A 13,277-nucleotide genomic window follows, 5' to 3' on the forward strand; every position below is an offset into this window, starting at 1 on the left:
TTTTAGGCTCTTCCCCTTTAACTTGACCTCTAAGTGTTGGGCTCATTGTCAAGACACTTTCTCTCTCTAGGTGACCTCATCAACAGTCATGCAGCAAGATCCTCTTTACACTAATGACTCTCACCTCTGCTACATTTCCAGATGTGGACCTTCTCTGTAAGCTCCAGCCTCACATATCTAACTGCCTACCTGATGCCCCCACCTAGATATTTAAGAGAAGAAGGAAGTGTGAGAGAGGAACTAAGAGAAGGGGTAGGAGGAAGGCATGTTCTTATTCGCCAAACTGAAGAGGAAAAAGTTCTCTGCCCCCCACCCTTCTGCAGGAGAACTCACACTGGAGAAAGGCCAGGAAATATCCTCCGCAGGCAGTAGCCGATGTGAGCCAGCACCTCACTCACATCCTCGGACGAAGCCATCCTCATGGACAAGCTATACTTCTCAGTTTCCACGACCATCTGCAAGAGCCGGATGGGACACTGATTAACAATGATTCCAATTCCTTGAACTTTAAATTTTAAATAACATAAACTATATATTCACACTGATGATATCCACTAATACAATTCTGCTTTTTCAGAAGCACTTCCTTAAAATAACACTCGTGGTTTAAGACTCAAAGGACTATTTGGGTAGAGGGTGGACAGGTTGTCAGAAACACCCAAAAACTGAAGCAAGTGTTGGTAAGGGCCAAACTACACATTCAAACAGACACTCCACAGGTGATAGAGACTGAATTTCCACATTTGCACATGAGTTTTCTTTTTACCAAGATTTTGTCTGGAGATGTCATCATGCAATGGCCTACTGCCCAGTGTAAGTAAGAAATCTCCTTCAGTGGATGCCTGAGGGCAATCTGAGAGGTACCTTTCTTATTTTCTAAATTTGTTTTAAAAACAAGAAACCTTATGAGGTATTTAAATGAAATGTTAAAACCTTTTGCCTGGTAACAAAAGAAAAATAAAACGCTTATAAAAATTTCAACTATCCTAAGAAGAGGGGATACTTGGAAAGGATTACATAAAGGGGACAAAGTAATAAATGTTTAGTGCTAGGTAAAAAGTCATTCTTGTACTTAACTGCTAGAGCTATCCAAAGCTTATACCAAATTTATTCAGACTGGGGTTACACAGCTAGTCCTATAAATAAGTAGAAATGAAAAAAAAAGTGCAGGTTGCAAAAAGACCAACAGGTTGATTATGGACACATTTTAAATAAAAAGAATCAACTTCAATCACTTAAAAATAATATTGCCCTCTTGGATCTCAAAAATATTTACATAAAATGCACTCCCTTTGGATTATCATTGCCTCAAAATCTCATCCATTTACTTCCTGTTGTTACTTAATTTGTACAAAAATTTGATAGGGGAACACACTTTATCAACTAACCAACTGGATTAACAAAGCGGTTTTTAGATTTGCTTTAGGTTCACCTAAAATTAGCCAAATTACAAATAATAACAATCTGTCTTTCAAATTGTTTATGTTAAAAGGAAAAGTAATGCAATTTATTTGTCAAAATGATGAGATCAAAGAGAAAGACTTAAGTGATTTGAGTCCTGAAAACACTACTTTTCCATAAGTACCCTTAGAGAAATCTGTGAACAAGTATATAATGCGTACAACCTCTGTGCCAGTTACTTGGATCCCTATATAAAAAACATATTTTTAAGCCTAATTTGCAGCATGTTCATCAAGAAATTGATAGCATAGGAAGTGTTTACTGATCTGGAGGTGTTTACTGATCAACCACAGGCTACCTCAATGAGGAATCTTAAGTGTAGTTGGCTCAGACGTTCCACATACACCTATCTATGCATGTTTTTAGAAGCAGATACTTTGGGAGACAGCCTGTGTTCTCACCCTGTCCCCAACTTTCCAACCTCAGGTAATTATATTGTTCCCTACAGGGTACTCCTACTTTGGGTGTGAGTAATTAGTAATTAGCTCATTCTAATTCCACTTAATCTTAACACCTCATCATCCTTAATTACACAGGATTGAATAGAGTGACAGGGAAGAAAAAAAGGTGATGGGGGGGAGAGAAATGAAGCCTTCAAATTCAACCTTATATGAAAGCACTGGCACAGCCCTGCATATGTCACCACCTTTGTTAATGCAAAGATAGCAATAAAGTGATGGCAGTGAGACTAACACAGTAAATAATTTCATCATGAAAAAAACCCTCTCAAATACCTCTTTCACTGCTATTTCAGCTGGGGCAAAACAGAATATTTGGAACACATTTTGCTTAAACACCTAGCAGAATACAATCCATGACCTCCAATACACATTTAAAATAATAATAAAAAATATAAGCTATAGTATCTTATTTAAGATTCAAATGTGCCACCCCACCACACCTGCTTTTGTAAGGCAGAACAACCCGACTAAATGCTAAGAGAAGCATTTTTTACTAAACCTCAGCCAATAGATCTGTGAAGTGTTTTTTCCTCCAACAGAAACAGCCATGGGTAATTTGCCAAAAGCATTCTATGACACAGCAAAAAATTAACCTAATAATTAAAATAAAATAAAAATCACAGGTGTTTTAGTTGTGTAAGACACAGTCCAAAAATCCAGTAACTATAAAACTTTATTAACTGCTGGCTTCGATTTACTGACCATGAAGGCAACACCAGAAAAGGCTATGACAATGAGACTTGGAGAATAAGATAAAGGTCTCCCACATTTCCACAAGGAAGAGGAAAATAGCAATAGTAAAAGTCACATTTCACTAACTCAATAACACATCCACTCTCACTCATACGACAAACTATGTATATCCCAGGCATTTTATCTGAATGCAAAAACTATAATTAAATCATGATAAAAATAAGAATGACAAAAGTTAATAAATCCCAGAGGACATTAGAAAAGAATGTCCTAATCAAGGCTAGATCATGAGTGCCACAGGCAAACACTATCAGCCTTATGATATTATTATGTAAGAGAAAATAAAAATTATAAACATCAAGGGTCTGAGGATACACAGGTTGTTAGTTATCAACCTTTAGAATAACAAAATCAAACGGTGCATTTGATGAAAATAAAAATGTCCACCCCAGACATACTGAATCCTGTCGTGTGTGTGTGGGGTGGGGGGGTGGGAGGGGTGAGTGACAGGGAGAAGGGTAGTACTGAAGGTATCATTACCTGGGGTTCTTTTTAAAAATAATTTTGAAACATCAAATTTGGAATATGGAGGGATTCCTGGAAAAGTTGCAGTGTGGGGATGCTCTAGACCGAGTGCTGCCCCCAGTGTCTTTCCACTTCCTCCTGCAGCGGCGGCAGCAGCACTACTTAGCAGAGACAGCAACGTGAAGCTGCACCGGGCAAACCCCCCAGAGTGGTCCTCAGCGGAGAGGGGGGCTCAGCGCCCCGAAGGGGTGTGTGTAGGGTGGGGGCAGCCAGCTGGGACAAGCTGGTGGCCCTGGAAAACCTCCCACACACCCACACACCCCTTTGGTGTTACAGGCTCCCCCTCCAAGAACAGAGGCAGCGAGCAGACGTGTGTGCCTTGCACGGGTCCGCCGGGGAAAGCAGTGGGGACAGAGACCAGCAGCACCTCCTAGTCTTCCCTCCAGTCGAATACAAAGCAAGAATTTAAGAATTAAGACTTCCAGAAAAATGGCGGAGTGAGGTGAGCCTCTGTAAAGCTCCCCTGGAATTTACAAAGAATCGAACAACAAAAACTCCACAAAGGACTCCCTGCACAGCAGACAGGCAAGATGAAGAGGCCCACTACCGACTGAAATCACCTACAGGTGGGAGATTCGCGAGAGTGGAGGAAGGAGGGAAGGGAGAAGTGCGCGGAGACGGAGCCGCGCGGGCGCAGGATGCAGACCCAGCTCAGTGCGCCGAGCTCGCTGCTTCCAGGAACTACCGCAGCTGTGGGAGAGGGAAGAGCTCGGACAGCTAGGGCTCCGCTAGGGCTCCACAGGGCTGAGGGGACACCATATAACACGGCTGAACCCAATGCTCACGGCAGAGACCTCGGAGAAAAGACTGAGGGAAAAGGCTGAAAACGGTAGTTTAAGCCCGCACTGCCGAGCAGACAACAGAGCCTTAGGCAGTGAGACTAGCCGCCCCCTACCTCCCTTCCCAGAGCTCGCCCCGCCCCCACCTGCCCGGTGCTAGAAGCGAAACAGTAGCAGTGTCAGATCAAAACAACAGAAAATTTGCTATTTTGAGAACTGTGGACTGCAGACACAAATTCACAGCCCAACTGGTTCCGGCAAGGGGGAGAGAGCTGTGGAAGCAGGACCGGCTGTCATGGTGGTCGCTGCCATTGCTCTGGGCCACCTCTCACAACTCACCCCGCCCCTGACCCCACCTATCTAGGCGGATCCCTGCAGGAGTAAACAGAACTGCTGAAACATACGGGCTCTGAATCAGGAGCTGGAAGAGCTTTGGAACATCAAAAGCTCTCCGCATACCCACCGGGACACTGCGCCCTGTGACCTAGATGAACTATTAACAGACGAGAAACCCGTCTCCCAGGGAATCCCCCCATTGTGTGAGAAGTTGGAGTAGTGCAGAGAAAACATAGCACTACCGTGTGGGAGAAGAAAAATTAGTTGCAGTTGGAGAAATAATAAAACATTCTACCAACAAGTACTGGCAAACAAAAGAAAGACTGCTTTCTACCAACCTGTTGAAGAAGTCACTCCTACAGATGTCTAGGAAGAGAAATAGTAAACCAGTAATCGCCATGAATAACCAAGGCAACAAGATAGCTCAGAAAGGAAGTGAAAAATCTCCAGAGAAGGCACTTAAAGATACAGAAATATGTGACTTAAATGACAGAGAATTCAAGATTGCAGTTCTGCAAAAACTCAATGAGATACAAGAAAACACAGATAGGCAGTTAAATGAACTCAGAAACTCAATCAAAGAACAGCATGAGCATTTTACGAAAGAGATAGAAATTTTAAAAAAGAACCAAATAGAATTTCTGGAGATTAAGAACTCAATAGAAGAAATTAAGAATGAAATAACCAGCTTAGGTAGTAGAGTTGACCAGATGGAGGAAAGAATCAGTGACATCGAAGATAGAAACCTGGAAATGACACAGATAGAAGAAGAAAGAGACTTGAGACTTAAAAGAAATGAAAGAATTCTACAAGAACTTTCTGACTCCATCAGAAAGAGCAATATAAGAATAATGGGCATACCAGAAGGAGAAGAAAGAGAGAAGGGAACAGAGAATATATTCAAACAAATTGTCGATGAGAACTTCCCAAATTTGTGGACAGAACTGGACCCTCGAATCCAAGAAGCAAATAGAACACCTAGTTACCTCAATCCCAACAGGCCTTCTCCAAGGCACATTGTATTGAAGCTGTCTAAAATCAACGACAAAGAAAGAATCCTCAAGGCAGCCAGGGAAAAGAAGATGGTAACTTACAAAGGAAAGCCCATTAGATTATCATCAGATTTTTCATCAGAAACTCTACAAGCCAGGAGAGAGTGGAACCAAATATTCAAAGTATTAAAAGAGAGAAATCATGAGCCAAGAATAATATATCCAGCAAAGATATCCTTTAGATATGAAGGAGGAATAAAGACCTTTCCAGACATACAGAAGCTGAGGGAATTTTCTAATACACGACCTGCACTACAAGAAATACTAAAGGAGGCTATTCGACCACCATCAACAGGGACAATTTGTGGCAACCAAAACTCAAAAAGGGGGAGAGTAAAGGCCTGAACCGGAATATGGGAATGGAGAAAGTAAGCGTGCTGAAGAAAATGGAATACTCTAATTATAAAACTTTCTTTTACATAAACTTAAGGGTAACCACTCAAAAAAAATCCAGAACTGAAATATATACTAAAATAAAAGAAGAAACAGAGGGAAACATCATAGAATACCACCACACAGAAATAATAGACAACAACAAAAAGGCAAAGAAACAATGGAGACACAGCCTTACCAGAAAACTAAAGATAGAATGACAGGAAATCCTCACATATCAAAAATCTCCCTAGAGAAACGGGAAGCTTATAACCCATCAAAGGACTCTCTGCTCATCACGCAGAACAGCGAAGAGACTCGCGCAGGGATTTCTTGCAGTGCCCAGCTTAAGAGGCACAAGATTCAACATACCCAGCGGCCAACTCCAGACCAAGCCAGAGTACTACCGGGTTTGACCTACAAGTGACACACTCAGAGGGGATTCTTTACAGGCACATAGAGGCCAAAGGGCAAACCACATCTAAGCGGTCAATCCTCACGCAGCAGAATACCCTGCGTGGGCAAAGCCAAGTCTCACAACTAGTCAGCCTAGGAGTTAACTCCACCTACTCACAAGCGAAAAGCAATTAAGGATCTTCTTTAACAGGACAATATACACAACACAAGAGTCACTTTTAGAGCACACGAGGAGAAGAACAGTAGTGCAAGTCAAATATAAAGGACATTTATTATATACTAATCCAGCAAGAACTAAGAACTCCAGGGCACCTATCTAATACATCGAAGCAAACACAGAGAGTCAGCCAGAATGAGGAAACAAAGAAACATATCCCAAATAAAAGAACAGAAGAAACCTTCAGAAATGGAACTAAATGAAGCAGAGGTAACCAAACTGTCAGAGACAGAGTTCAGAATACTGATGATAAGAATGTTTAAGGAACTTAGAGAGGACATCAAGAAGGATGTAGAAATCATAACGAACAACCAGTTAGAACTAAAGAACACAGTTACCGAAATAAAGAACTCACTTGAAGGAATTAACAGCAGGTTAGATGAAGCAGAGGATCGAATCAGCGACTTAGAAGACAAGTTAGCAGAGATCACCCAAACAGAACAACAGAAAGAAAAAGAATAAAAAACAATGAAGATGGTTTAAGAGACCTATGGGATAACATCAAGCGCAACAACATGCATCATAGGAATACCAGAAGGTGAAGAGAAGAAACAAGGGATTGAGAACATATTTGAAGTAATAATGTCTGAAAATTTCCCTAACCTGATGAAGGAAACCAACATACAAGTCCAGGAAGTGCAGAGAGTTCCAACCAGGATAAACCCAAACAGGTCCACTCCAAGACACATTATAGCTAAAATGGCAAAGATTAAAGACAAAGAGAGAATCCTAAAAGCAGCAAGAGAAAGACAGAGGGTTACATACAAGGGAACTCCCATAAGACTATCAAATGACTTTTCTGCAGAAACATTGAAGGCCAGGAGGGAGTGGCAGGAGATACTCAAAGTGATGGAAAACAAAGGCCTACAACCTAGGTTGCTTTATCCAGCAAGGCTATCATTTAAAATTGACGGGAGATAAAGAGCTTCCCAGAAAAGAATAAGCTAAAGGAATTCATTACCACCAAGCCAGCATTGCAAGAAATACTAAAAGGACTTCTGTAAATAGAAGAAAGACGAAAACAATTTATCCACAAATTTAAAAATGGCAATAACTATGTACTTATCAATAATCACTTTAAATGTAAATGGTTTAAATGCTCCAATCAAGAGACATAGGGTGGCTGAATGGATAAGAAAGCAAGACCCTTGTATATGCTGTATACAAGAGACTCACCTCAGATCAAAAGACACACACAGGCTAAAAGTGAAGGGTTGGAGTAAGATATTCCATGCAAATGCAAATGAGAAAAAAGCTGGAGTTGCAATACTTATCTCTGACAAAATAGACTTTAAAATGAAGAAAATATTAAAAGACAAAGATGGACACTATATAATAATAAAGGGATCAATTCGACAAGAGGATATAACTCTAGTAAACATCTATGCACCCAACATAGGAGCACCTAAATATATAAAACAGATATTGACTGACATAAAGATGGAGATCAACAGTAACACTATCATAGTAGGGGACTTCAACACACCTCTGACAACAAGGGACAGGTCTTCCAGACAGAAAATCAATACGGAAACAACAGCCTTAAATGACACATTGGACCACTTGGATTTAACCGATATTTTCAGAGCATTCCACCCCAATGCTGCAGAATACACGTTCTTCTCAAGCGCACATGGAACATTCTCCAAGATAGACCATATGTTAGGCCACAAAGCAAGTCTGGATAAATTTAAGAAAATTGAAATCATACCAATTGTCTTCTCTGACCACAGTGCTATGAAATTAGAAATGAACTACAGGAAAAAGACTGGAAGACACACAAATTCATGGAGGCTGAATAATATGTTACTAAACAATGAATGGGTCAAACAGGAGATCAAGGAAGAAATCAAAAGATATCTCGAGACAAACGAAAATGAAAATACAACGACCCAAAATCTATGGGATGCAGCGAAAGCAGTCCTAAGAGGGAAGTTCATAGCACTGCAGGCCTACCTAAAGAAACAAGAAACATCACTAATCAACAGTTTATCTTCACACTTAAGGGATCTGGAAAAAGAACAGCAAAATAAGCCCAAAGGGAGTACAAGGAAGGAGATAATAAAGATCAGAGCGGAAATAAATGAAATAGAAACCAGAAAAACAATACAAAAGATCAATGAATCCAAGAGTTGGTTCTTAGAGAAGATAAACAAAATTGACAAACCTTTAGCCAGACTCATTAAAAAAAAGAGAGAGAGGACCCAAATTAATAAAATCAGTAATGAAAGAGGAGAAGTGACAACAGACACCGCAGAGATACAAAAAATCCTAAGAAATTACTATGAGCAACTGTATGCCAACAAATTTGACAACCTGGAAGAAATGGACAATTTCCTAGATGCATACAACCTCCCAAGGCTAACTCAAGAGGAGACAGAAAACCTGAATAGACTGATTACCACCAAGGAAATTGAATCAGTAATCAACAATCTCCCAACAAACAAAAGCCCTGGACCAGATGGCTTTACAGGTGAATTTTACAGAGCGTTCCACAAAGAATTGTCACCTATTCTCCTCAAACTCTTCCAAAAATCCAGAGGAGGAAGACTCCCAAACACTTTTTACGAAGCCACTATCACCCTGATCCCAAAATCAGACAAAGACACCACAAAAAAGAAAACTACAGGCCGATATCGCTAATGAACATAGATGCAAAAATCCTCAACAAAATACTAGCAAACAGAATTCAGCAATATATTAAAAAGATTATACACCATGATCAAGTGGGATTCATCCCTGGTATGCAAGGGTGGTTCAACATCCATAAATCAATTAATGTGATACACCACATTAACAAAATGAAAAATAAAAATCATATGATCATATCAATTGGCCTAGAAAAAGCATTTGATAAAATTCAGCAGCCATTCATGATAAAAACCCTTAAGAAAGTGGGAATAGAGGATCATATCTCAACATAATAAAGGCCATATATGATAGACCCACAGCTAACATCATACTCAATGGGGAAAAACTAAAACCATTCCCTTAAAATCAGGAACAAGGCAAGGCTGCCCACTTTCTCCACTTCTATTCAACATAGTGCTGGAAGTTCTAGCCACAGCAATCAGACAAGAAAAAGAAATAAAAGGCATCCAAATCGGTAAGGAGGAAGTAAAACTGTCATTATATGCAGATGATATGATACTATATTTAGAGAACCCTAAAGACTCCACCAAGAAACTATTAGAGCTGATAGATGAATTTAGTAAAGTAGCAGGATACAAAATTAATATTCAGAAATCAGTTGCATTTGTATATACCAATAATAAAACATCAGAAGGAGAAATTATAAAAGCAATTCCGTTTACAATTGCTCCAAAGACTATAAAATACCTGGGAATAAATTTAACCAAAGAAGTAAAAGATCTGTACTCAGAAAATTATAAGACACTGAAGAAAGAAATGAAAGAAGATACAAATAGATGGAAACACATACCATGTTCATGGATAGGAAGAATTAATATAGTTAAAATGTCCATACTGCCTAAGGCAATATATATATTCAACGCAATTCCTATCAAACTACCAACGACATTTTTCACAGAAATAGAACATATAATCCTAAAATTTATATGGGATAACAAAAGACCCCGGATATCTTCAACAATCTTGAGAAATAAGAACAAAGTGGGAGGTATAACAATACCTGACTTCAAATTATACTACAAGGCTACAGTAATCAAAACAGCATGGTACTGGCATAAAAACAGACCCATAGATCAATGGAACAGAATAGAGAGTCCAGAAATAAATCCATGCCTATATGGCCATTTAATCTATGACAATGGAAGCAAGAATGTACGGTGGGGTAAAGACAGTCTATTCAATAAATGGTGCTGGGAAACTTGGACAGACACATGCAAAAGATGAAGCTGGATCACCTCCTTACACCACATACAAAAATAAATTCAAAATGGCTTAAAGATTTAAATGTAAGATCTGAAACCATAAAATTCCTAGAAGAAAATATAGGAAGAAACTTCACAGACATTACCGGAGTAAGATTTTTACTGATATATCCCTCAGGGAAGTAAGAGGAAAAATAAACATGTGGGATTACATCAAACTAAAAAGCTTTTTCACAGCAAAGGAAACCATCGATAAAACAAAAAGGGATCCTACTGATTGGGAAAAGATATTTGCCAATGATATATCTGATAAGGGGTTAATATCACAAATTTATAAAAACTCACTCAACTCAACTCCAAAAAAACAAACAACCCAATTAAAAAATGGGCAGAGGACATGAAGAGACATTTTTCTAAAAAGGACACACAGATGGCAAACAGACATATGAAGAAATGTTCAACCTCACTAACCATTAGAGAAATGCAAATAAAAACCACAATGAGATACCACCTCACCCCAGTCAGGATGGCTATCATCAATAAATCAACAAACAACAAGTGCTGGCGTGGATGCGGAGAAAAGGGAACGCTGGTGCACTGTTGGTGGGAATGCAGATTGGTGCAGCCACTATGGAAAACAGTTTGGAGATATCTCAAAAATCTGAAAATGGAACTACCTTATGATCCAGCAATCCCACTCCTAGGTATCTATCCGGAGAAATCCAAAACTCCAATTCAAAAATCTTTATGCACTCCTATGTTTATTGCAGCACTATATACAATAGCCAAGACCTGGAAACAACCGAAATGCCCATCAGTAGATGACTGGATTAAGAAACTGTGGTACATTTATACAATGGAGTATTACGCAGCCATAAAGAAGAAAGAAATCTTACCATTTGCAACAACATGGATGGACCTAGAGAACATTATGTTAAGTGAAATAAGTCAGAAAGAAAAAGACAAATACCATATGATCTCACTTATATGCGGAATCTAAAGAAAAGAATAAGTGAATGAACTAATCAGAAACAGTTTTGGAAACATGGAGGAAAAACAGAGGGTTGCTAGAGGGGCGGGGGGGTGGGGATAAGGGGAAGGTGAGAGGTTTTGGGAACGTACAGAGGGATAGTGGATGGGGGGAGGGGGGTTCACACAGTGTGAGGGATATAAATGATAAATGTCTAAGTTTTGCTTTGTCTTGTGCACCTGAAACTAATTAATAAAAAAAAAAAAAAAAAGATTAAAAAAAAAAAAAAATGTCCCTAAATGTAAATGGACTGAACTCACCAATAAAAAGACACAGAGTAGCAGATTGGATCAGAAAACTAAACCCAACCATATGCTGTCTCCAGGAGACACATCTCAGCTACAAGGACAAGCATACACTCAAAGTGAAAGGGTTGAAATTGACACTCCAAGCAAATGGTACCCAGAGAAAATCAGGTGTAGCCATAATGATATCAGATGAAACAGACTTCAAGGTGAAAAAGATAACAAGAGACAAAGATGGACATTTCATAATGGTGAAGGGGACTGTACAACAAGAAGACATAACAGTCATCAATATTTATACCCCCAATCAGGGAGCACCGAAATACACCAAGCAACTACTAACAGAACTAAAGGGAGAAATTGACCAAAACACAATTATACTAGGGGACTTAAATACATCATTGACAGCTATGGATAGATCATCCAAACAGAAAATAAATAACGAAATAGTAGCCCTAAATGACACATTAGATGAAATGGACATAATTGACATTTATAGAGCACTTCATCCTAAAACATCAGACTATACATTCTTTTCTAGTGTACATGGAACATTCTCAAGGATAGACCATATATTGGGACATAAAATCAGTCTCAACAAATTTAAGAAGATTGAAATCATACCATGCATATTCTCTGATCATAAGGCTTTGAAATTGGATATCAACTGTAAAAAGAAAGCGGGAAAAAACACAAATACATGGAGATTAAACAACATACTTTTAAAGAAGGACTGGGTCAAAGAAGAAATTAGAGGAGAGATCAAAAGATACATAGAAACAAATGACAATGAAAATACATCCTACCAAAATTTTTGGGATGCAGCGAAAGCAGTTTTAAGAGGGAAATTTATCTCATTACAGGCCTATCTCAAGAAACAAGAAAACTCCCAAATAAATAACCTCATGTTACACCTTAAAGAACTAGAAAAAGAAGAACAAGTAAAACCCAAGGTCAGCAGAAGAAAGGAAATAACAAAAATTAGAGCAGAACTAAATGAAATAGAGAACAAAAGACAATAGAAAAAATTAATGTGACAAAGAGCTGGTTCTTTGAAAAGATTAACAAAATTGACAAACCCTTGGCTAGACTTACTAAGATAAAAAGAGAGAAGACACTGATTAACAAAATCAGAAACGTAAAAGGGGAAGTTATCACGGACACCACAGAAATACAAAGGATCATCCAAGAATACTATGAAGGACTATATGCCACCAAATTCAACAACCTAGAAGAAATGGACAAGTTCTTAGAAACATATAGCCTTCCAAGGCTGAACCATGAAGAACTGGAAAATCTAAACAGACCGATCACCAGTAACGAAATTGAATCAGTCATCCAAAACCTTCCCAAAAGCAAAAGTCCGGGACCAGATGGCTTCACTAGTGAATTCTACCAAACCTTCAAAGAGGATCTAATACCAATTCTGCACAAACTCTTCCAAAAAAATTGAAGAAGAGACAGTACTCCCTAACTCATTTTATGAGGCCAACATTACCCTGATACCAAAACCTGGTAAGGACAGCACAAAAAGAAAACTACAGACCAATATCTCTGATGAATACTGATGCAAAAATCCTAAATAAAATTCTAGCAAATTTAATACAACAAGGCATTAAAAAGATTATACATCACGACCAAGTGGGGTTCATCCCCAGGGCACTAGGATGGTTGAACATCCACAAATCCATCAATGTGATACACCACATAAACAAAATAAAGGACAAAAATCATATGATTATATCAATAGATGCAGAAAAAGCATTTGACAAGAT

General features: G+C 38.9%; 1 protein-coding gene across 13 annotated transcripts in view; it reads right to left on the bottom strand.

Moving 5' to 3' along the window:
- The window catches only part of CARMIL1 (capping protein regulator and myosin 1 linker 1), a 351,277-nt gene that overhangs the window by 202,541 nt on the left and 135,459 nt on the right, over positions 1–13,277 (bottom strand). For all 13 annotated transcript variants that reach the window (XM_074319291.1, XM_074319290.1, XM_074319289.1 and 10 more), the window contains one exon: positions 334–455. In XM_074319291.1, coding sequence (XP_074175392.1) covers positions 334–455 — 122 coding nt within the window. The remainder of the gene's footprint in view (positions 1–333; positions 456–13,277) is intronic.

This window comes from Rhinolophus sinicus, linkage group LG14, assembly GCF_036562045.2.
Source record: "Rhinolophus sinicus isolate RSC01 linkage group LG14, ASM3656204v1, whole genome shotgun sequence".
Classification (NCBI taxonomy): Eukaryota; Metazoa; Chordata; class Mammalia; order Chiroptera; family Rhinolophidae; genus Rhinolophus; species Rhinolophus sinicus.